Source organism: Bombus vosnesenskii, unplaced genomic scaffold, assembly GCF_011952255.1.
Source record: "Bombus vosnesenskii isolate JDL3184/JDL3185 unplaced genomic scaffold, Bvos_JDL3184-5_v1.1 scf7180000013299, whole genome shotgun sequence".
Lineage (NCBI taxonomy): Eukaryota > Metazoa > Arthropoda > Insecta > Hymenoptera > Apidae > Bombus > Bombus vosnesenskii.
The window spans coordinates 1,030,445-1,054,827 of NW_022882949.1; the positions used below are offsets into that span (position 1 = coordinate 1,030,445).

At 36.3% G+C, this 24,383-nt stretch overlaps 1 protein-coding gene and 1 long non-coding RNA gene across 2 annotated transcripts; one reads left to right on the forward strand and one right to left on the reverse strand.

Annotated features, from left to right (window-relative positions):
* Positions 1-7,038: 7,038 nt before the first annotated feature.
* LOC117233907 lies at positions 7,039-8,533 on the forward strand. The gene is made up of 2 exons (XR_004493443.1): positions 7,039-7,296; positions 7,986-8,533. It is a non-coding gene; the product is annotated as an uncharacterized LOC117233907 (long non-coding RNA).
* A 14,600-nt stretch (positions 8,534-23,133) lies between these two features.
* On the reverse strand, positions 23,134-23,939 carry LOC117233903 (39S ribosomal protein L33, mitochondrial). Its single transcript, XM_033494599.1, has 3 exons — positions 23,762-23,939; positions 23,397-23,500; positions 23,134-23,295 (listed from the first exon to the last, which is right to left on the reverse strand). The coding sequence occupies exons 1-3, from the start codon at positions 23,800-23,802 to the stop codon at positions 23,246-23,248; spliced, it is 195 nt and encodes a 64-aa protein (XP_033350490.1). The 5' UTR covers positions 23,803-23,939; the 3' UTR covers positions 23,134-23,245.
* Between the last annotated feature and the right edge of the window lie 444 nt (positions 23,940-24,383).

The following is a 24,383-nucleotide window of genomic DNA, read 5'->3' on the forward strand; positions in this document are numbered from 1 at the left end:
TTACTTTCCTCCACCTCCACCCTCGAAGCCGCCCTTTCATCGGTTATACGTGCGCGTATTTCACTGTTCCGGGCCGCGGTGTTTCGGCCGACAAGGCCGCGCCACCATCAAATTCATTCTATCACTCGGGCATATTCCATTAATTACTTTCACTTTGCGTCAATGGCATTTCCATTTCAATGATCGCCGTCGCCCTCGCCTCCACGCGTCGACGCCGTTTCCACTGCCGGCATCCCCTTCCAATGGAATTCGCCATTGAATTACGTTTTGTATTGTAAGTGAAATATAACAGCCGCCTATCTATCTGGAGGCGGAGTCTTATTTCCTTTCAATTATGTATTTTCTTTTTCTTCTTCCATCTCTTCTTTTGTACTTTTGACCTTTTCGCCTTTTTCTTTTGTTTCAGTTTTCAAAAGTAACTTTGTTAAAAAATTTCTTTTCATAATTTCAATAGAATACGAATAAAATGACAATTAATTACAGTTCTTCATTCCAATAGAGAATTATAAATCAATGGTTGTTAATTAATAAAAGAGAACAGTAGATTGATAAGCGTGTAAACTAAAGTTTACAAAATAAAAGAAAGGTAGAGAAAACACATCTTTTAAGATCCTTACAAAATTCTTATGCTATTTTTCACAAATCTTAATAAGAGATACACTATTCTAGGAAATTGGCAAATCAACATTTTGCTTGAGATATTTTATTTAAAAAATATACACCAAAATAAAATGTTAAAGACAAGAAAAGGATTAATTCAAATTCCAAGGAAAGAGAAGGTGGAGAAACAATTTCTCGCAAGATTTTCTCTAAGCTGTTCTTCGATTCTCGACAAATCTTAATAAAAGGAAGACAACGTATACTCTTGACATACAAAAATTCAGGAGAAGATCCTGACCGCAGTTCATTCAACGAAAAAGAATATTATCCCGTGTATCCCGCGATCTTAGCATCGCATAATGTTGAAGTGTGCAACAATAAAGCGAAGAGAACGTTACAGGTACTTCTTTCACGCAGAAGACGTTGCATTCGTCGACTGCGTGTACTCATCGAGATCTTCGAGGAACGAGGACGAGAGTCGTGGTTCGTCGAACGATGTTCAAAAGGAGAATAGGGTCAACACGGTGTAGAACCGATTTGCCTGTTCGACTGTTACCGAAGGAAAAAGAGAAAACGTGGACGATTGGATGGACGAAGACGAGGAAAAAGAGACAGGGGAGGTTGGAAGCGAAGCCGATGGAGCGGACGATCCTTGTTATTGTAGCCATAATGGATGGGCAAACAGGAGGACACGAGATCGAAACCGTGGCAGGTAAAACGTAGCTCATGGTCTCGTTGTACCTGCGTAAAAGCCGTGTCACGAGTCAAACATTACATAAGAATCCGATTTAACGCGTTATACGAGGTGAGCGACCATCCTATAAGATCAATAAGACGAATCTTTCAGCGAATTATAAAATCTTTCTTTTGGGGGGAATTTATAATTAATTTATTTTTTATGTTTGCTTTTTTCTACTTACTAAATTGAAAATCTTGAGCAAAAAGTTGTTCATTCAATTTCGTAGAATTGATGATTGTTTCTTTTCTCTCTCTCTCCTTCATTTTCGCTTAAATTGAGGGCTTTGTGTCATTGGAGTGCGCTATTAGTTGTGTGGTAAACGTTTATTCAGATTGTTGGATGTTGAACCTTCTGTTAGTTCTATGTAAATACAGAGATCTTTCTGGAAGTTGTCTTTCAAAGCATTATTCATTACTATGTCTACTTTCTATTTCAAAGTCTAAATACATGGAGCCTGACTTGGTAATTAAGAAAAGTATACACTGATTATCTCTATGCAACATACAGAGTGTTTCATAATACAGGCAACGTTTACTTGTACTTATTTGTAATTAAAATAATTTGAAATTTTATTCGTGTGTAGTAAAACCTCAATCTTGGTGGATTTTAATTTTAAAAATTAAGAAAACGCAAATACTCAGATGCATCTATGCATTTCCAAACTTACGCTAAGATAACCTCTCTTGGTCATTCTAAATTACGCTTCTACATTTTCTGCGCCTATTTCTGTTACACCTTCTATACTTCATATAAGTATTAAAAAAAGAACTATAGATATAATTCTCTGTTTTATAGTGGCGATGCAACCTCGTTCCAATATCATGTCGATCCCGAGACACGTACTCCTGATCCATTGTCCTTTTTACAGGCCACGTGATCTCGAATTCGTCCGGAATAGTTTCGCGGTGACAATGAGCATACCTACTCCTTCTATCCTCTCCCTACTTCGCGATCCAGCTTTCTTCCAGGGGCAACGGATATTGAATACCGTTTCCACATGCCCACCACGTAGCCAGATCGCGAGGATCACGATTCTATCACCCCCTTATCGCGGTGACCTTAACGCAACGCGGGTTTTCAGGCCACCGATCTCCCTTCCTCTTTCCCCTTGCCTCAATTTCTCTCATCGAAGATCGTCCATTATTCGACGATATTAAAATTGTCTTCTATAATCGAGCTGCGGCTTGAATAATTTCCGGGACAGAACGTTTCCAGGTATTGGAGTGCCTTCGACCTAGTATTTTAATGCAGAGGGATTATGATGCTTTCATGAATCCTCGGTATGATGATCTTTTTGTTTCTTTATTTTGTTTCGCTTTTTCTTTTTTAGGTTATGATTGCTTGATGATGATAATTTTTGAGGTTAGGATATGAGGAATGCTAAAATGGAGTTTTAAATGAATTTCATATTAATATGGACAGATCAAGTACAATTTAGTAAGTGTGAATTTCTATGCATTTGTAGGAAATTTCAAAGTGCAAAATTGCACAGAATGCATGTAATTCTGAAGAAATCTCTATAACGTTTGGTAAGTGATACAATTTTCTATCGAGGCTCTACTTTCTTAATTATATTCTCAAAAATATGAATTTGCATAAAAATCCGTAATCTAGTTATTACAATGTATAACGAAACAATTAGTTGATGATTAAAATACATTTAAACGGAAAACCAAAGATTGAGAAGCTAAAGATATTAAGTCTTAGGATATTAATAATCTAACCATGATCAAGATTTTCAATTTCTCTAATTTTTCCAGACCGATTGCAATCTTGAGAAACATTTCAAAACCAGCCGAGTGTAAATGCAAGTGTCTTAAGTATTTTGGAATCTCCTTGAAAATATTCGGGCCCAATTGTATGGCATTGAAAGGCATTCTGACGCGGGGGCAACGTATATTAATCCGGGATTACTTTCGAACGTGCGACTAATTTAATTTTTCGTCTCCCCTCCTCGCGATCTCTTTCGTGACCCTTCAGCCCGTTGTCAATTGCAGGTCGACACCTTTGCCCCGTCGCGTGCGCCTAATCGCTTTAGAATTAACTGCACCCCTGCGTGCTTTTGTGGGGACCTTCGATATCTTGGGGACGAGGATTCACTGAACGGGACTCGCTCCCGGTTTCCTTTTAATTTGACGACCAAACGCATGGCTTGACACGCAACAGTGTCTCTAAACCTTATTTGAAATTCTAAAGTACAAATTGAGATGCGATCTCACGACCAGTTCCAATTTGTTACCAGCATAGATCTAGGAAAAGATACAATATATTTGCACTACCTAAGTACATGCAATATATTGACTATTTTATTCATTCGTTGATTATTATTAAGAATTATAAAATTACTTTTTTAGAGGTAAACAAAATAAGCATTGCTATATACATGTAAAGCTTTAAAAGTTACTAGTACTAATAGTAACTGCTTTTGCACAGGAGGAGCAGGTTAAGTAATAAAATAAAATGAACTTTATAAATCATTTCCACAAACTGTAAATCATCTGATTATTCTACTTAAGGTAAATTTATCACTTCATTGATATTATTAGTAGTATACGTTAGTTATATATATATAAGAAGGTCTAGAAAACATTGCATGATTTTGTTTCTTTTTGTAGCCAAGATACCAAACAACAGAATGAAAGATCTAAAATAGAATTGCCAATAAACTGTGAAATATATTAAGGATACCTTAGTTCAAGAGAAATCTAAAAACGCGAATAAATACAAGAAAATTGATAACATCGATGATCATGTAAATGTTAACCTAAACCTAACATAACCTAACATTCGCAAATGCCATACAGGTGAACAGGAATGTGAGAAACGGCGAAAAAGCGGCAGATAGGCATCGCGGCCAAGTCGAAAATTGTGACGTTGCTCGGCATTTGGTACAATTTTTTCCATGAAGTTAATGTTAATCAGTGGCGGACGTGACGTGGATGGAGGGTGCTCGACTGGATTTCATGTCGGCCGCTGCCAGGCTTGTACAGCCTGTATGCCATAAACGTGCTGCCATAAGTACTTTGGCAATATACATCCCGGCATCGGGACTCATCCATTACAACAGGCTAGCGCGTGATCGTGCAACCACTCGTGGAGCACCGGCGCGCAACGCAGAATCATTTTGTACCGTTCATTTCGGAACGACAATCCACACCACCAGCGAGACTTTCCCATATTTTCGCCCGATTCTTTTTCCGAAACGGACCCGCGAAAAATGACGTTTTATTGCTGCTATGAAACACACACACGAAGGCCGAAGTGCTGTTCGAGTGGGCACCGAATTTTCGACGGTCCATGACGATCCTCGAGGGCAGAGCTTTGCCGTTGCCATTGTTGCATGTTTTCAAAGTTCATTCGCCTGTTGATTGACAAATTTTTGACTTGGTGGAGCGGCAGAGATCGAACGATCACTGTTGCGTGATACATGCTGGTTATCTTCGAAGAAGAAATTTTTCAAGTTCGTAGTTGATTTTATAACTAAATGTTGAAGAGTTAGAAAGAGATTGAAAATTTGTATCAATCTTTTATGGTTTCGTTAAGAGAGTATATGTAATAAAAGGAAGAAGAAAATTTGAATTCGATAAATATATTACTTGTAAAAAATATTGCCTCAACGTCAATTTCAAAATCAACTTTTGTTATCTACATTTGCAATTCATCTAATGTTTTGATTCGCTTATTTATATTTGTTTTTGTTTATTTTTGTTTCAGGTTTGTTTATATAGTGAATTACCTTATATACACTATAAATTTATATATATAATTATACATAATTGATAATAATCATGGTGAGTTGGTGATTGTCAAATTTATATCTTTCATAAGGTAGTATGCAACCGCGTTCCAGACATTCTCGCGATATATTGAGTTTTTTCTTATTATCTATCCATCCATCATTGTCTAGTACAGTAGAAGGATAACGATATATCCTCTAGAGTAGGCGATCTTTGTTCGTAACGATTCTACAGGCAACAAGAGATCGTTGCACAATGAGACCCGCATAAGAGGTATTAGGAGTACGCGTGTACGCATCGCTATACACAACCAGTGGTTTTCAACATGATATACGTAAACTCAGGATTAACTCCTTTATCCTTTACCAATTCCATAATACCACTTCAACGATCCACTGGGCAAATGAAAAAATAACGAAACAACTAACTCGGTAACTTCTGATAAATGGAAGCATTATATCTTTTAAACTGATGAAATCATCAACAGATCTCTGAATATCGACAACATTTAGAAAATATATTCTAAACGAAACATGCTGCATTACGGAAGGACAATCTATGCAATTGTAAGCTTTGATACATTCCTTACCAACCTACGTCTAAATGTATTAACTGATTACTATACCGCTGTTCGTTAGAATTATATCACATTACTAAATTAATAGAATGTATAATTTTGTAAATTACATTCTGCTTATTTTTAGTGTTTTTGGAACGTAATCAGGGTTACATATGTACTAATTTAATATTACAATTCGACTACTTAACGCCACGACATATGAGAAGGATAATGACATTTGAATTGCAACGATTAGGAAGTTCCCCTGGATGGCGCGTGAAGGACGATGAAGGAAGGCGTGCCATTAAAAGACGGACGGCCATTAACATCCGCAAAACGCTGTCAATTGACCGTCCACAAAACAACTCTTTAACCTTTTCTTCGTGGACACCCCTCCCCGAGCTGTTCCCTTATACCGGTGCTCCACGATTCAAAAATCGCGTGCGTTCTTTCACGCACGCTTTACTCATGGGGGTCCCCAAGCAAAATGCACACGCGCGTTCCACATCTCGTCTAACTCCGGTCTCTTCCATTCACTCGCGTTATGTATAGTGTACAGTGCCATGTAAGTATAATAAATAAGAACGCTTGAGGACCCATTGTGCCGATTGTTTTCGATGGCCTCGTCGAAAACGACGAGGTCTGTCGGCAGGGTGCACGCCACGGGGCACATACACATACACGCATGTACTGACAAGTATACCTATATACATACAAGCGTGCATGCGTATATACGTGCACGATTTTTCTTTCTGTTTCTTCCTGTCTCTTTTCCTTCCTAACGATTTCCTTGTTCAGGTCTTTTCTACATACTTGTACTCTTACACGGTCCAATTTTTTTCCTTTCTTTTCTACCTTCTTCCTTGCCCATATCCGCGAAAGTCTCTTAAATACTCCTTTATTGCTGTAAGGAGAAAACAAGAACTCAGCAGGATCCCTGAATGCAACCACGAAAGCTGGATACTCGGTCACAGTAATACGACGTGTACGTGCTCACTGGCCGTGCTCGAGTACGTACTTGCAGCCTTTTCCTAGCTTGGTTTAAGACGGTATTTCGAAGCGGACCACGAGCTTCCAGTCCATCAAGCAACTGATCCTGCCGCTATGTGATTCCGTATAATGCTCCTTCCTAAGTGTTCCTTCGTCGATCCTTTTCCATCGATCCTCCGAATGCATGTATCGATCAGCTAATGATAAAAAACGCTCGGGTGACTTCGTGGACCTAGATACGTATTGTACTACATAAAGAATGCAATCGACCAGTGAAAAACGAGGAGAAAAGGTGTAAAGCAAAAAAAGGTAGTAAATCAATTGCCATTTTAATAGATTCTACTTCGTTGCTTTAAAATTACAGGCATTTGTCAAAACCATCGTCGGATTTGCTTTAAAATAAAAAGGAAAAAAAACCAACAGGATGCAATGAAACTGAACAAACGGATGGAAGTTTAAAGCATATAAGAGTACTAAGGAGACAGAAAAAGCGAAGGAGGATCAGGTACTTCTGCAACGGCTGCTGCGTCGAATAGAAGTAATATTAACATAAGGCGACGATAAAGAACAAGCGAGCAAGGGCGAAAGAAAGACTATATATAATTTAACGACGCTAAGCAAGGGAGGACGGTCATTTTTTTCTTGCGCAGCGTGGCCGTAGCACGATATGGGTGGGTTCGTTTTCCAACCGTAGCTTGTGTGTGCACCCCACTTACCACCGCATTTTCGCGCATTAGCCTGCGATAGCTACGTAGGAAAATATAAGGCGTATATAGGCAACCTTGGGTACCTACTCGTGTCACCCATTTCGGGCATTACGATCCCATTTCTGTGGCTATTATTATCCGGACTCAGATCTTAAATGCGTCTGCCGGATATTGCCTCTTCGGCCGTGCCGATAAAAATTTCCATGCAAATTATCGCAAGTTACGCCCACTAACTTTTCTCTGTCTCTTTCTTCTCGTTCATTGCTTGCTTGATTTGTACCTTAACTGTCTAAGCTGTCTTCTTCTTTTTCTCTCTGTCATCTTTAGAATTTGATTCTAATTTTACGCCAATAGAGATGAGCTGTGCATTTAGGAAAAGAGAATGAAAGAATGAAATCGAATATTTTTTATATATATTCTTGCATATTATATATTGCCAAACTTTCTAATTCATGTAGATTTAGGGACATTTAGAATATTTTAACTTAACATGAATAATCATTGTATACTTACCATCTTGATTAGTACAACATTTTGTTGGATATTTCCTTCCATTTATAATACCAATAGAAATATTTAGGTATTCTATTTTTCACAACTTACCCTGTACATACTCAAGTAGTTATATATTAATACATGATTTATATGCTTAGGTATGTATGTGTATAGATTGAGTAACCAGAAAAGTATATCTACATGAAGAAACTGAGTTTCGAAAGAGAGGAATATAGCTTGGAACAAAGAACGGATAGAGAATCTTCTTTCGTATAACTTTTTAATTAACCAAACAATGCTCGTTAGCCGAGATTATGATGATAATCTGTTGTGTACCACACTTCACCTCGTTACTCTGTTATTCATCGGGTATAGAAGGAAGAATACAACATGCGGAAACAGCTAGCGGCCAATCAGTTAAGTCGAGCATTGTTTCGAACAAACGCGCGAGAGCAGAGGGTAGCCCCTAATCCTTGCGGCCTATCGAAAATCCATGATCGAAATATATCTACTCTGTCAAACGCATGCGTACCTAGATCGGTACCCTTTCGTCCGACAAGGATTTTTACGGCTTTCAATCCTGTCAGAATGAAGGACGTGTCGCCTCTGGATTTGCCATCGAAATCTTTGTTATGTACTTTGCCATAAATCAGGATGCGCTTCAATCGATGCGTTATGATCCGATCAAATTGCAGAATATATTAAATCAACGCAGACGATATTTCCTCGACGTTTTTTCCATTCTCGCTCTTCTTACTTAAATCTAAACTAAAACTCATTATTTTTTAGTCAATTACATTTGAATTAATTTTCTCATCTTTTTCCTCATATCTCATTTTCATTAAAATTAACTTCAAAATTTATCGATTCGACGACTAGAAATCACAGTTGTCCCCTCTTCCATTTCACCAATGAAAGAAAAGAACCAATATTTTTATCTAGTAAAGTATATAAGTGAAGATTTCAAGAGAAGAACATAATAAGTATATACTTTAGTGGATCTTTTTATTTTAACATCACCTCATGATTAAACAGAATAATTTTAATATGAGATCATTGAAAATGAAAACAGCCTGCTAAGTTCAGAGATGTAAGTCTTAAAAATAGTTAGTAAGCTGACAAAGTTTTGTTTAAAACAAAGGTACAATTATCAAGACAAGCAATACATACTTTAATATTAAGAGAAGCAATTTGAAAATTTTAAGAGAATGGAATAGCTCGTGTATAACTCCAGAATCAAATAAACGAGTAACTTTGGATTGCAGGATTGATCGAGGAGATACTAAATTTTGAAACAGATTTCTGTAAAAAATAAAAAATGTAATTTATCATATTCTTCTCCTATACTCTTTAAATATAAAGATAGCAATGAAAAGACCGAGCCGAAAAGAAATTAATGGTGAAAGGGCTCGATGTTACGTCTCCGTATTTCATGGATGAGTTTTCACTGTGGTTTCCCAGCCCCTTGTCTAGCTGTGGGTTACGCGGCGACATTGATGGGAGAACTATCGTCCACGGCCGGTAACGTAGGATTACCATGGCCAATAATTTCGCGGGGTCGAATTTGTTTGATATACTATATCCATTGTGTGATCCATAGAAAGAGGCTTCCCACTCTCTATTGTGGCCAGGACGGTCGAGGGGTGGAGCTAAACAGAGACGGGAACACCGGGATAGAAAAGGGAGCGAAAGAGAGAGGTCGAACGACAGAAACGCAAAAGGGTGGCTTCGCTCAGACTCACAAGTGGCAGCTTTTAATCTCTTCCAGGGATAACTCAACTCGAGCCTGAATTGTACCTCGTTACCAGCGGTTTAATTGCTTGTTAATGGATAATCGAAGTGTTTTACAGCTCACCCCCGAGTATACTGACCATCGCTCTGTGGTTAAATGTTCCACCTTGCTGGTGTTTTGTAACTTCAACGCCAGTGGAATGAAAGGTTCGCCGAGAATTTAATTAACTTATCTGACGATCAGTTACGAAAATCATAGTATTGTTACAAAAAAGTCGAATGAAAATTTTTCTGGAAATATTAACCAGTAAACAATTACGATACAGGTACTTCTTGTTTACACATATACTGTTATGTACTCTTGCTTTATACAAATATCAAGAATCATAACTTTTATGGCTCAAATTGAAGAAGTTAGAGTACAAGAGTTCATATCATAATTTAGATGGTTTTGGTCAGAAATAACCATCATAAATGATTAAAGCTTCTTGGTTACCAATAATCGTTATCGATTATGGAATCTTTTTTGAAAAGGAATGATGGCTATTGAAAACATTAACATAATGAAAGACACAAAGCTATAGATATAGTGGTAAGTATAATAAGTAGAACAGTCTGCTGTAAATAATAGAAGAGACACAAGATGGGAGGTAACGGTGCTAATTGACCGATCAATCTTCATTAGAAAACGGCTTAATTACAGTACAAGCTCTCTCTCTTAGGAACTCCTCTCCGTCGTGGCCATCGTTTCCTTCACCTCCTTTCTTCCGGTACCCTGGAAAGTTTAATAATTCCGAAACCTTGGCGAGATATAAATCACAGAGGCACGACTCCTTTCGATTGCGTCCTCCTTTTCCCTTCGTCTTTCTCTCCGCCATGGCCATAATTCGAAAAACTTTCCAAGGAACAAAAGTGAGGACTTTTGTTCCAAGTTTTAGTTCTTCGTCTCACTCCTCTCGTTCGCGAGGGCGCTGTTTGCGGAGCGACGCGACGCCCCGACAGTGTTTTGTTTGCTTTGTCTCTCTTCCTGTTAGGTATATAATGCCGTAACTGCCTGGACCATCTCTGCGTACCTCCTTCGCGTCCAACCAAGAACCAAAAGATTCCAAGATTTCTCTCTCTCTCTCTCCATTTCTATTTCCCTCTTACGGGTTTTTGTTGGTGAAAGAAAGAAAAGGGAACGGAGTACTGTCACCGCCCACGCATACAGAAGAGAGGTCGATGAACAAGTTCATTCCGATTCTTCTTTGGACCTTTTACAGAGATCACTAAATCTTCATTCGGCAGATCGGTTAACTGTTCGATCCTTTTGTAACGAGGTTACTAATAGGAAGTCACGGATTTTAAGATTAATTTTTAGATACATCAAACCTAATCTTATATGATCGCAAGAAAGTCTCATTGGTCGATCACTTTTAAGATTGATTTTTAACATTTAGCGATATTTAGAGTTCACAACTGAGTGAAGCCATATGTGACTTTAAAATGATAGAAGATATATATGTTGGTCCGGAAATTAAGGCATGTCAAAGATTCTAACCTCTATTTTTTATTCTTTTATTCTATATAGAAAGATATTAAGATATATGCGTCTTATCAGTTGCAAAAAAGAATATATATAGTATTCATTCAGTCTATGTTACAAGTACTCAATAATGTCATCTAAACGGATGTCAATTAAATTATTACTAACCTCTGCGTTATTAGAACATCTTTAAATTGGGATAAAAGTTTTCTATCAAAGTTCAAAGCGAAATTTTCCTGTGGATAGGAGTCGCAACCGCGTGTTGAATTAGAGACGCGAGAACGGACCGACCTAATTAATTTATTCGCACGTGGTGGAACGCATCGTTATTGATTGATTAGCAAGCGGCCTAAACCGCGGAATAATTTTCATTTGCACGGCAGGCTGGCGGCGGGGTACTCAGACACGACATGTTCGTTTTTACCGACGCGAACCAAATCTTTTTTCGTTTTTCGGCGCGCGCGAAACCGTGGCGCGAAGGAAGAAGAAGGGGAGAGACGTAGTAGAGTATGATGACAGCGGAAAGACACGACCACCATAGAGAGAATGTCGATCTCGTTTTTGCGAACGGTAGGAAGACACGCGGAATGGACGTTTGTCGATATCGTTTTCACGAACGACACGTACGTATAAGTTACGATGATGTGAGGCAGATCCATTAGACTATGCAATTGTCCACGTATTGCATTGTCAGCCACCATTGGAGATTTCTATTCAGAAATCGCGGAAGTCCCCGGATGCATTGACGAGAGGTAGAGGATGATCGAGGACCGCTCTTGTTGCGAGAAGGAAAGAGGCACGAGAGAGACGGAATCCCGTGATCGACCAGGATACTGGTTACTCGTATTTCCCTTTTTTTCCTCTCTCCCTAATCGTTGTGCGTGATATTCGTTTCCACGGAAATCAAGGATCTTTCCTGACGCCCGTGTATTAGTATTCTGGAACCCATCAGAAGTCACGTGTTTTATTTCATTCGACGCTAGATACACGAACTATACAAAAATCAAAGTAATTGACTTTTTTTGAGGTTATCTAATTGAACTTGAGAGTAGTAGAATAGTTAAGAAGCTTTAAAGAAATGAAATTGATTAATTTGAAATTTAATTGGCTTTCATGTAAGTTTATAGTGATCTAAATCTTTTCATTTTTATTATGACGCAGGTAACATAACCTAAAGTTATCAACATAATTAATTTAACGTAACTCATTTATTTCTTGTGAAAATACGAACCTAATAAGAAAATATCAGAAGATGGAGTTGGTCAGTTTGGCTTTTGAGTACCGCGCATGTAAGTTCGTATTATAATCTAAAATTACCAGTATTAATTTATTACAACTCATCAGTCTTCTATAATAATACGATAAATAATTTTTTAGAAGAATCTTCCTCATTGATCGACGTTTCTACATTTATGAAGTCGCAACAAGGTTCCTCGAATGGCCGAACAAAATTTCTCGATCCCCTAATTAACCCAGTTCAAAGATCCCGTGTCGGTGAAGTGAATCTTTGTTGCGCCCCGGTTCGGTTCGCTTCGATGGAAGCACACGCACGCCGCTCGATCGAGGGGTGAACACGGGCTCTGAATAAAAAGCTTTTTACATGGCCAGAAAAAATAAAGGAGGACCATGGAGCAGCGGAGAAGAGGGGGACGCTTGCGAGAGAGGAAAGGAAGAAAAATCTCGGATTTCCTCGTTCTGCTACGCGCCCTTGTCTTTTGCCCTCTCGAGTTTCCTGGATCGTTCTCACCACGCCCAGCAATTTGCCTTGTGCTACAACTTTACGATCGATTATTCCTCGATTACGGTGTAACGAGATATCCAACGTGGTACACATGGCCATTGTTCGATTGGAAAACCACCAGTCCCCATTTTCTTACGTTAATACTAGGCCTCCGTGGACCTGTCGTGAAACAATTATACTCCCGTTAGGGCTTACACAGCATTCATTTCAAATTACACAATGTGTCGCCGCAGCCATTGTGAAGCCGCGATCGATGATTGACAGAGAAAGGATACGGAGAATCGAAACGAACAAAAACTAGCTGAATGATTCTACGATCTAGAAAAGAAGATTCAGAAGAAGACTACTTAAATCAGTTTTCCGTTAAAGTACGATTCACGAGGGAGATTCGAAGGAGATTTAAAGATTCGAGATTCGATCGAATGCTGCTTAAAATACTTTTTGAGGTTAGGAGGTTACGTAGGAGATTGCATTATCTAGTTACTTTGAGAATCTGTTCTTTAAAGTTAGAAAAGCATACGATCGTCCTTTTTTATATGTATGATGTTTGGTATCTTTTCAGTTTGGAAGCCTTTTCTGTACTCTATTCTTCATCAGTTGGACCATTAAGGGTTTCATATGCTCAGGTAAATGTGAGATATAGACGTGGTTGGTAAATTTGAAAACTTCCTTAATAGATATTTTTAAATTAGAAATGTAGGTTAGGATCTTATTTGATAGATACGTTTGTAAAAAACCAAACGGTTAATATGTCGTAAAAGTGAAAGACGCAATTGCCTCAAAGAGTATGGAGGGAGTGCTTTTTAACCACAGCGGTTGTCATCTCGTGTCCTTTCAAACAATAACGAGAGGACAATGACTAGTTTGAAATTCGCGTACAAAGCGGGTGTAGGCATGCTCAAATGGCACTTATAATGGCACTTATAAAAGGAACCGTGCCTAAAACGTACCTGTATCCCCTGCAGATATACCCAGTATAAACGTGGGTACGATTGCAAAACCCTTTCACCGATTGGACTCATTGTGCGGTTGATCCAGTACAACGCGTCCATTCTGCTCGATAACCACGGATCGTGCAAAGCCACGCTTCGGGCACTTCTTCCATTTCCGATTATCCGTTACCTTCTTCTTTCTTTTTTTTCTTTCCATACAAACTCAACGTTCTAATCCAATGGGAAAGTCTTCATCTTCCTTTTATTCTTAATATTACGTAGAGGTCTTAGAAATGTGTGGCGTTTTATGGTATTCTTTCTTATCCTTAGAATGGTTTATTTATTGGTCTAAAGATGGACTAGATGACACAGTTATCGGCAACATAACACATAATTCCACCGAATTCTTAACCCTGGTAATTAACTTTCTTATCTTTACTTGTTCCATCTCTCTAAACTTTAATCCTAATTGAAACAACTAAGCTCTAGGTAATTATTTTCCAGTTAGGAATCATCCGATGGAAAAATGTAAAAAGAAACTAATTTCCTCAAGTTACCAGTAACATAATAACTCTACCAAATCCTTAACTATGGTAAATAACTTTCATTATCCTAAAATAACCTGTAACTAATTATTTTCCTGTAACCCTCTGTAAAAATGACGGAGTTGAAAAATGTGAAGGGTCTAAATCCCAAAACTTAAGAAGGATTTCACATTCGACTGGTCAGACTAACAGATTCACCTTCTATGTATATATTTACAATTTTAATTCCCGTTCTAGGATCCAAGGATTTCCTGTCTAGCTAAAGAATCTATACGAGGTATGCATATATCGCCAGGTTCCTTTAGGTATCCGGGAAGAATTCAGTGACCGAAAAGTCGGCGAACCGTGCGGGAAGATTCACGGATAAGGAATGGGGTCCGTTTGATCGCGGGCCAGCGGTTGAAACGAGGTGAAAAACCAGCCCCTACCGTATCACTCGGCTTCTTTGGCCGGGATCGGGCCGAACAATTAGACTCGAACGAGAAAACCCTTTTGATGGCGATGCACCGCGATGAACGCACGACGGACATATTAGTATAATAAGCGGCGGCCTGTGTGCGCGTATATAGATTACGAGACAACAAAGAGAACGAATGAAAGAAGCGACGGAGATAGCAGTAGCGATGATGAAAAGGACGAGTAGTGATCGGTGGGAGAACGCCCGATTTTAATGTGTGCCCAGGTGGTTGTGGACAGAACAGCCGCGGTTCTACGGTAAATTATTTCATATCCATTGGCCTACTGCATATCTTTGTGATCTAGGAGCCTCAAACGGCTAATTAATCAGGAAAGAATTTTCTAGATTATTATCCGCGACCATTATGCCTGGCATCTATTTGATCGCCATTGGCCATGCCGTGGAAATATGCGAACGGAAAATAGAGGATAGATGAGAATCTTCAACGTTTAAATTTAAACTCACTGGTTTATCCTGAATGTTTTAGTGGTTCCAAATCGACGCTCTTATTCTAAATGAATACAGTTTCGCTGAAATTCGATATGTTTAAATTAAATGATAGAGATATACCTACATGTTGTAAATATATTTTAGGATCATTTTAGTATTGTATCGAAGTGGTTGAAACTATGATCTCTCTGCCTATAATCCACGATCAATGGAGATAATTTGAAAATTGTTTCAAAATCAATTCATATCATATAAAGATTTTCCCAAGATCATGCAGTTGTTATTCAAAAGTCGTTTAAAAGTCACATAATAACTGTTTTAAAGATTATATAATAATCATTTTAAAAATCATATATACATATATCTGTGTAATTAGAAACTTTTAATGGCTAATTCAGTGTTCTGTTAATAACATCAAAGATCATTAAAGAAGTGTCATATTCATAGAAGTATCTCGAAATCCAGAAAATAGGGCTAAAAAGCCTCATTCGCCGTCTCTATGGTTCCAAATACAATCTTTAAAAGCATAAACCTTTTATAACATTTATGTAAAAACACTGATAACTATAGTTCCAATAGTGATCATAATGAAGATTGCTAATAGCTCTCTATCAAGCAATCATCCTCCTGAACTCGATTCTTCGACCATTAAGATCAAGAATCTTTTACAGGGTTACCAAACTCGTTTAAACGCGGTTTCCTCGGGGAAAGATATGCACGAACGTCACCACCGTCGCGCGTTTCTGTTCGTAGTGATGTCGTAAACCAATCGGTCCGCGATCACGCACACGCACACACGTACCACAGAAAGAAGCGAGAGCGGAAAAAGCGATAAAACGAGAGCGATAAGGAGAACGAATCGAAGGAAGGAGGAAGGGAATCCAATATAACTGCACACACGTTTATAGGGTCGATGGGAATATATTGGAGCGGATATTGAAATACTTGTTGGTAGTTTGAGTCGAAGGCGAGAGATGCCTTTCTCGATGCCATCTTGATTGCGCAATCGAGGCATCGGTCCACGAGTACAGAATTTAACGATAAAGATCGTACGGATTATAGAATCCTAGACGGGGAACAGAGCCCCCTTCCTATCTATCCTCCTTTCCCGGGTTCTGTGCCTTTATCGGTATTACGAGTCTCAACCCCTCGCTGTTTACGAGAGAACCGCATCGTTCCGTTAAATGAAACCGATATTATGTCATCATGGTTACAATTGGTTACTTAACCTCACCATTCCTTTTCTGGAAGTTTCTTATTGTAAATCAAGTATATCCATGGTTTTCGTTCATTTACAGGTTAGTATATAGATAAATTTGGCTATTTTTAACAGTTTTTATAATTATATTGAGATGTGAGTTTAATTTTGCTGTATCTTATGAATCATTTCAAACATAACCACATTTTTTAATGGTCAGAAAGTTTGTTAATTTTGTAGAAGATATGAAAGAATTGCTATTCCTTGTTACAGTTTTATGCATAATGATTTTCTTAAAATATTAAGAATAAGTGTTTTCAAACTAAGATCAAGCAGCAAATTGATAAAATATAAGTTACAAATAATGTTACAGAAATTACGTTTAACAAATATTTATGCACCTTTGATCTATGACCGTTCTGTTGCATCTTCGCCGCTGTATATCTTGCTCTTTTCTAATTAAAATTTCATCGAGAACCTCCATTGATCCGCCACGTAATTGAATGGTCTGATGCACGGAAATCTTCTATTGAATTTGCGGTGAAAAGAAATTTCCGTTCCCAATAAAGAAGATTCCCTCTGAACCACTGTACACGATTGTGCTTTACGATTCTTTATAACATTTTGTATCGTATTTCGATAAATAGAAAAAAAGTCAAACGAAATATTTCAACCTTTTCGTTAATTTGCAGAAACGGAAATGTTAACAAAGCAAGGAAAAGAGAAAAATGTGCACCAACAATTACAGTTTATATTAAGAGGACCGTCGTTTCACGCCCTTTGCATACTTTCCTTTCTCTTTCACGAAAGATATGTATTCAGTCTTGTATAATAATCGCTTCGTATTTCTTGGAATAAAGAGTCTTTGAACGAAATAACTGTTCTTGTATTAGGTAAAACACAAAGTTAATATTGAAATTCCATCATATTCAAACGAAATACAAAGAAATTGAAATTATCAGATCTTTTTAAGTAATAAATTCATAATAAACATTAACATCTATGTTACAGTTTTAAAAATATCAATGAACACGAATGGAAACGTGATGAACACAAGAAGTAATTACAATACGGATAGTCTTTTACAGTTTCTGAAACGGAGAATTTCCTGCATAATTCTATATTACAAAAACGAAGAGGGATTAAGGAGGAAGATAGAATTCTGGAACGCGAACGATTCTGTCGAACGGAAATGCAATTCGCAGCGGCGCCGGTAGTCGAGTCTCAGCTCGAGTCGACAGATAGATAGAGTCAAGATTCAATTAGCTCTAGCTGTCAACTGCATGATACTCATCGATTCAATACACCTTCTCGTTTGTGTGCCCCCGCACATGCTTCTTTCTCGTGCGTGTTTGACTGCGTGAGCGAGCGCGCGCACGCGACCGTACGCCAGTTCAGGTTTCGCGTTTAGTCTCGTTACGTTTTGCACACCCGAACTCCTCCATGTGTATGTGTGTCATCGTATACCTGTACTATACATACGTGTTTGATCACGTGAATGCGCTTAGTACACGCGTGCATGCTGAAAATTAGCCCGGTCGGGCAAATCGTGAATTTTGGAAATGATTTTACGGTCGCGAGGAGAGTGCGAGGAGTACATAAATTTTCGACGAGCTCGATTTCACCGAATAATGAGACAGACCATCTGTCGTAATAGAAATACCAGTAATATTCAAATTCCTGATTCACCGTGTTTAACGTACAAAAAGAACCGTGTTATACAAAAAGAAAACATTCTAGCTAGTCAGTTTTCAACTATAGGTTATGTTGATTGAATCAATATGAGAAATTTTGTTAAATTTGCTTTAAATATCTACTCATTATATGTTGATGCTCATTTATAATAATAGTATGTAGAAAGAAACGATATAGTAAGCTTGAAAGTTAAAATACTCAGAATCGACCTCCATTGGTATAATCACATTCAGAACTATATATGTTTTGTAAACACATTTTGAATCTTGGGTTGCAAAAGTTACTTGTGAGTTGATATTCTGCTTATTTTTATAATCTTTCAGCAAAACTATAGAATATTACGACCTCTTGCTCACTGACGATAGTCGTATCATATAATGAAAGTTAATCTATAATTCTTAAAGATATAATTTCGATTAACATCGAGTTCGGTGCCCCTTTTATATTGAGTTTTTAATTTTCTTGGTCCGACTAAAGTACGCGGTTAATATAACGTTTTAACATGGTTTTAATTGATCATCCGTTCGTAAAGATTCGGATCCGCTTTTGAATGGTCGTTTTGAATACGTGAAAGAACACCCGTGGAATTCTGTGGTGACCGATGTGCGTGTAGGTGATGTAGGTATCACTTATCCGAGAGCGGGGCGATACCAGCCATTTTCAATTTATTTCAAGAGCCTTTTCGTGGCGGAGAAAAGAAGGGTGCCACGACTACCGGCAGAGAGATACCTATACAAACGACCTTCGACTTCTCTGCTTCCGACGACCACTTCCATCGGCAGCCGTAACCAATAGCCGTTTCACGAACCTGATATTAAGGTATTAAAGTTATTTCGATTCGAATATCATCGGACAACGTGTAGTCGATGCTTAGCATTATAAATGATCCATCAATAATCATATACATATGCGATTGAGAAATCAGTCGATAATTAAACTATGATTATGATTAGTAACATTAGGCTTACCAAATCCATCAAAATGACGGATTTTAGATTTGTTGTTTTTACAGTTACTAGTGTAATTGTAAGGTGACCGTAAAAGATAAAATCTTTTGATAAGCCTAATATGCTTTTGGCAAAATTAGCGTTTGCTTTTACTGAAATAGAGACATGATTATGTATACGCCTATTTATTTTCATTATACTATTTTAATTATGATGATATATGTGTTCTTTACAATTTAGTACATATTCTTTGTATTTTTTGCGATATATTATAGATCATAGTTAAGTCTAGTAGGTTCTAGTGTTAACCAATCTCGCATGAACTTTATTCTATCTACTTTTATTATATTTTAAACAATATGGAATAGCTCCCATACGAATGAAATTGCTTTATTTTGTAAACTATAGTTTACGCCCCAGTTTTATTCATGTTAACGCCATTGGTAATTCATTTTTTTCGTGACTGAAATTTTAACGTGAAGAATGTTATTGTTTTATTAACCTAATATAATCTTCTAAATATTTTTTTATTGGGGAATATAGAAATAATAAAGAATAGAATTGAGATTGAAAGCCTTCTATTGCACAAAATATCAAAGTACATATACGATTTCACTTGGCGATTTCTTTTTAACCACTTTTCAAATGGTTAATGATACTCGCTTTTTGATAATATGTATTACGAAATGACGGTTGAGTAGCTGCGCGCTTGAAAACCATTTCAAACTAGAGTACTTAAAAACCTTCCAATATTCTCGTTAATTTTCCTACAAACGCGCACTCGAGATATACATACAAAATATGCTGGTAAAATTAAACCAGCCGCTAGTACCAAAGCAGTGGTAAGTGTGAGCAAAAAAAGTCTGTGGAAAGAACCATTTTTTACGAAAAAATCCTTGTGCACGCTTTATTTTCTATTCACGTTCGTATAACCGCAAAATTCAAGGAAAATACAGGAATCTTCAATTATACAAATAGGCACCTCAATTACAGTAAATACATCTTTATACGTGAAAATTACAATTTTCGCGTAAAAACAGATTCTAACCCCACTCTTTAGATAACTTTCAACGTTATCATATTTTTGGTGCTCTCGTATCAATTTCTTTATTCTTATTGATTGTAGCTATTGTATACGATATAATAGATTGCTATGTAGTTGGTAAATTAACTAGATTTAATCAAAAAATTATTACATACATACAACTTTTAATTTTCTTTGTACTAAATTCAAATATTGATAGGATTTTTCATTCATAAAATAGATGGAGTTTACTGAAGATATGAAAGTGAAGATATAAAAATATGAAGATATGAAAATATGAATCATTATTTGCATACATGATTTATTGCTCCAATTTTATACAAAAATCTTTCATTTATTAAAAGGAAAATGAAATTGATATATAAAAATTCGAGATGATACACAACGAAATATGTATGACATACCTAGATATATTTATTATATCTATATTATATCTATATTATAATTATATCTATATTATATCTATATTATAATTATAAAGACTTTAAAGGCGAGGATAAATAAATATACGTAATCATAATTCAATATCAATAAAAGTAAACGTTGATATTCTCAAAAATACTTTCATATTTCTCATAATTGTAAAAACAATACATTTAATACTAGTCATTTTGACTGATTTACTAACTTTAGTACCAAGTATCTGGTAACTCATTTTTACAACAGATAAGTCACATATGTGATCAAATTTCATTTTTCAACTTTTTACACTAGAAACATACGAATGAAAAATGCATGATAAGAAACGTGAAAACAGAATGAGAGGGTGCGAGTAGAAGAGAGAGAGAGAGGGCGTTGCGGCCGCAGAATTATTGAACCCCATTGCAAATGTGGGAGAACAGTTGGGGGAAGGAAAGCGGGAAGGGGGTGGAATGAGACGTAGGAGGTGGATGGGAGCAAGAGAGTTGTAAAAATAACGCAGTTAATTAGCAGCAAACCACTTTAGCGAGCTCGAGCCCAGTGCACACACTGTAATAAGCAAAGAACAACTCACGGGCGAAAAACGCCCTCGAACGCGAGGCAACTGAAACGCGCCAAGGCCCAGACGAAGCCTCTTTTTCTCTCTCTTTCTCTCCTTTTTTCCTTTCGTTTCTGTTTTGCTTTTCTCGCCCTTTCTTCTCCCCGCTCACGCTCCACTCCATCTCTCCAACCTCGTTTTCCGTTGCGTACTGTTTCCTCCTTTACCGGCTGCTCTACCGAGTCAACCATAAACAACGGACGTTTTAACAATTTCGCTGTTGCATACCGCTTCGAAACTCATTGTACCGTGGAAAAAAAAACCCGCTTAGTACTGAAGGTTCATTCGTTTTCTGATTTTTCTCTGCCTGAGAATTAATTTCCTTCCTACTGCAGGTTCTGGTATTATTTTCTCTAGGATGGCCGATGTAGTACCCCCTAATTACCACAGCTTGACCATTTACTTACCGCGAAAAATTTGAAAATTCAAAAACGGTTCTAATATTTGATGAATCCTGAATCCAGGTTTACATCTTAAGGCAACTATATAAAGTATAAGGGGAAAACGTTCATTTTTCGAGATTTTCCATTTTATAACATATTTTATTTATGAGAACTAAGCTGTGAAATGTCACCATAAGATACCATTAAAGATTTCATATATTGGTTGTTAAAAATAGGAATTCATTCTGTGTTGTAACAAAACATGGTTTTATTACTGTAAAACAATAAATATTTTATTAATCAATTTTTTACAATATCTAAATAAGCTACAAACTTCATTTTATGAACAATACAGCTCAATTTATTAAAACTTTTTGCAGTGAACCAAGATATTCAAACAGAATTTTGTCATATATTACATCATATATTATATATTACGTAATATTTCTTGTTTTTCCCTTATTGTTCATATAATCATTGTAATTTATATATTGTATATCTGTATTATATATAGTACCTAATTTTGACCTAATCCTAACCTAAATATCTTTTTCAATTGTGATGATACAAAAACGTTTTATACGTAATTTGAATGGTATCAAATGACCAATATTCTGCATGAATATTTTTCATCTAAGGTTATATTTTTTTAGAGTTCTAATGATGAAAGAAATTCATGTTTGTTTATTGAAACGCTTATAAAGAAGGAAAACATGAAATTAAGAACGGTGAAAAGAAAATCGAAGAACAGAAAAAGTTTTGCTTAAAGTAAAAGAAGAGACGCGGGAGATGTAGATGTCAGGAGCTGTCACATGCACAATCGTAAAAGATAGAGACGATTCAGTTGAGGAGAGAACCCTTTTGGTAGCTGCAACCCTCTTTTCTACCGACTACAACGGTCCGCCAAAGGAAATTGAATTGGCAACATCAGTAAACGACGCCAGAGTTGCTCCCGCGCTGCCGAAAAGGAAAAGAACAAGAAGGAGCAGGGCGAAAGAGAATACGAGCCAAAGAAGAAGTAGGTGAAACAGAGAAAGAGAATAGAGCCGTGTTTCACGCCTCGTGAATTTCAAACCGTTTGAAATCCAGGTGGAAATAATACAACTTTGCGTTCCTTGTTAAGGATCAAAGGAAACCTACCCCAATCTCGATTTCGAGGTCCTCCGTTCCTCTTTCTTCATCCTTACCCCTCTATCTATCTCTCTCGCTACTAGGGACATAAATCGAGCAAAATGTTTGATATCCACATTATGCTCTATTTAAAACCATTTACTATGACATCTTGCTTTTCACATAACAATTGATTCTTTTGTCTTGACTCTGCATATGTTCAGAAACATTGATCAATTTCATAAATTGGAAAATAGAAAATTTGAATTGAAAAATAGATAATTTACTTTGGAATTCATTACTTATTTTTTATGGAATTCATTACTTATTCATTACTTCTTCTAATAAATAAACCTACAGAATTAAGGTACTTGTTTCTTAGGAATGGAACACTAATTGGATATCTATTAATGAAATTGAGAAATTTATGAAAATTGGAGTTGATCAATTTGACTTCTGAAAGGCTTATATAGAAAAGTATACTGTTTTCAAGAATTTGATTAAACAAAATAATAAACTAGTCACATTCTTGATTAATTGAATATTATTTTATTTATCCTATACAATAATATTTGTAAAATTTAGTTTACAAGTGTTGATTGAATAAGTTATAATAGTGGAATCATTTCTTAAGTTAATATTTATAAACTCTTAATTTTCTTCAATTCCCGATAGAGGACACGTTCTCGAACTGGAAATATATAATTTTTCAATATAATTTGAAACTGTGCACAACTGTATACATACTACATAAATGTATGTAATAATTATGGGATACTAAAGTAAACTTACCATAAGGATCAAACCACACTCCTTCTAATTTATCTGCTAACCTATCTCGAATTCTTATATACTTGTGACCACTTGCTACACTTTCTACGAGTACTAAAATATGTCTATAAATGAAAATTACACGATATTAAGCAACTATTTACAATTTGATCATTTAATGTAAACATAAACATAAATTTGTATACATACATACATTTGTCGTGTGTATAAGAATGAATATTTTTTATTATGAATAGCTTTTTTACATGTAAAATGTTGTAATAATGTTAATCAAGGAGGTAATCTTTTAAAACAAGATATTCTATATAGAAACTAACCTAATCTCTACTTACAATTAAATTATATTTTGATTTACACATACTCACTTGCTTTTAACTTTTTTTAACAATACATTGGTTAAAAACATGATTTTTAGTTGTATGTATATATTTAAATATGTATACAAGATTTAATGTATATCACTGAAATATTTTTACACAAGGTTTTTACGATTGTGTATAAATCAACAAGGTAATAAAATAGGTTAGGATGAACTAAAAACCTAGTCAAATTTAATCTATTTTACCACTGATTAAATATGTAGGAAACATATTCAATGTATCAGCTGTAGATAAACGAATTTTTACCGATATGACTTTTGACATTGAATAAACAATTATACAAAAATGTTTAAAATTTCGATTTTTATTGTCTATATAATAGATGACTTATATATAAAAGAGCAAAAAATCAAATAATTTTTCATCAAAAGTATTTAATATTTGATTGCATCGCATATGTTGTGTGTATATTTGTATAAATATTTGGCAGTGAATTAAACTTCTAGTCTAATAGTAAACTTCTAAATTGAAAAAAATGTAGCATGTGTGTATGCATATAATTATTATATAGAAAATTGTATTATCGTTATATAATACTAAAAATTTTTTTTTCGAGCAAGAAAGAACTTGATTTATTTTTTTAATCATAACCGAATTACTTCTTGAA